The sequence below is a fragment of the Olea europaea genome, unplaced genomic scaffold, assembly GCF_002742605.1.
Source record: "Olea europaea var. sylvestris unplaced genomic scaffold, O_europaea_v1 scaffold30084, whole genome shotgun sequence".
NCBI lineage: Eukaryota > Viridiplantae > Streptophyta > Magnoliopsida > Lamiales > Oleaceae > Olea > Olea europaea.
This window is the reverse complement of record NW_019248744.1, coordinates 1-1,364: the sequence shown is the minus strand read 5'-3', so window position 1 is coordinate 1,364 and position 1,364 is coordinate 1. Positions and strand designations below refer to the sequence as shown.

The 1,364-nt window shown below is 35.0% G+C and overlaps 1 protein-coding gene across 1 annotated transcript; it reads right to left on the bottom strand.

The window, feature by feature from the left end:
* Nucleotides 1-5: 5 nt before the first annotated feature.
* LOC111384789 (diphosphomevalonate decarboxylase MVD2, peroxisomal-like) lies at nt 6-1,358 on the bottom strand (the record flags this gene model as incomplete). The annotated part of the gene is made up of 4 exons (XM_023009113.1): nt 1,310-1,358; nt 938-1,095; nt 774-822; nt 6-191 (listed from the first exon to the last, which is right to left on the bottom strand). Coding segments are annotated over exons 1-4 (441 nt in total), but the record flags the coding sequence as incomplete, so codon positions are not given.
* Nucleotides 1,359-1,364: the final 6 nt, after the last annotated feature.

Sequence of the window (1,364 nt, the reverse complement as noted above, 5' to 3'; positions counted from 1 at the left end):
TAACATGTTGGAAACATTTTTAACGTAGAGACTCCAGATGGAGAAATTCCAGATTGAGAAAGGTACCTGTTCAAGTCAGTATCTGAGTTAGGAGGAAAATGAAAGAGCAGTCTCTGGAGCAGGAGGGCAGCAGTCTTTCTATTATGAGAAATGAGAACTGCATTTGGCCCCGCATCAAATGTATAAGCCACCTGATAAATATATTATAGTCAGTAGACATTCGAAAAAAGAATGAAAAAAAGAAAAAGAAAACATTCACTACACTCATTCAATATGTCAGTTTGAGACGTGGTTACTTCTTAAAACAATTCTACTTCTGCAATAATACTTAGGCCCATCAGTACAATTTGTTCTTTGAAGGCATATTAAGGTAAAGGAGCACGCATTTAAATTGAATGCATAAACAATATTGGGGAAAAGAGAGGGAAAAAAGAAACAATAGAAGTCTTTGTCAATTAGCGAACCTGCGGAAAAATGGACCATGCTCTATTAATTATGGCAGTAAGTCTCATGTCAAAGACTGAAATAAAGAAGAATATTCAGAGGCATTTTCTTCAACTATTGTTTGCAAGAGGGGAACACGACATGCTTATTACAGTTAAATATAGACATTAAAGCCTGCCTTGTATTGTCCCTTCTATATATTAACATTATAACTCAGTAACTCCTGAGAATCCCATTTACTAATTTCTTCTTTTGTGATACAGATCCACAGAGAACTATTATGCACATTGTGTTTTTGAACAAGACCAGCAAAGAGAGGAGAAAAGAACCTGAGGGGTTCCTTCAAAACGATTCCATTTCTCAACACAACTGATTATCCTGAAAAGTTAATGTCTTGACGATATTAAAATTATGATTTGTCAGACTATGCTAGAAAAAGAAAAGGGTGGACCCACCCCCAAAGTAATTGAATAAAACTGTAAAGAAAACTTGCCTATGAGATGTGTCATTCATGTAGAATATAGGGGGGCTTGTATCAAGGCAGACTGCGTGAAATTGATTACTGTCTGCACAAGATAGACGAGCAAAAGATGGAAAATCACGATTTTTTATTGCTTCCTCCATTTGAATTATTCGTTTGGGTACAACTTCCTGTAAATATGCAATAGTAAATGAAAATTGTGGTAAATCTATGTCTCAATATCAAAGAGAGGTTGTTATCAACATCAAGAACAAAAGAAAAAGCATATTAGAAATTGTTACGGTCCTCGGAATCACTTAAGAAGCATAAAGAATTTCAAAATCTAGGACAAAGAATATCACAAAGTACTTGAGCATTAGGAGGACCATTATATTATTTCTATACCTTTGCTCTATGTTGTATAAGCATACTGGTTTCAACTGTCTCAAGCATTCCTGAG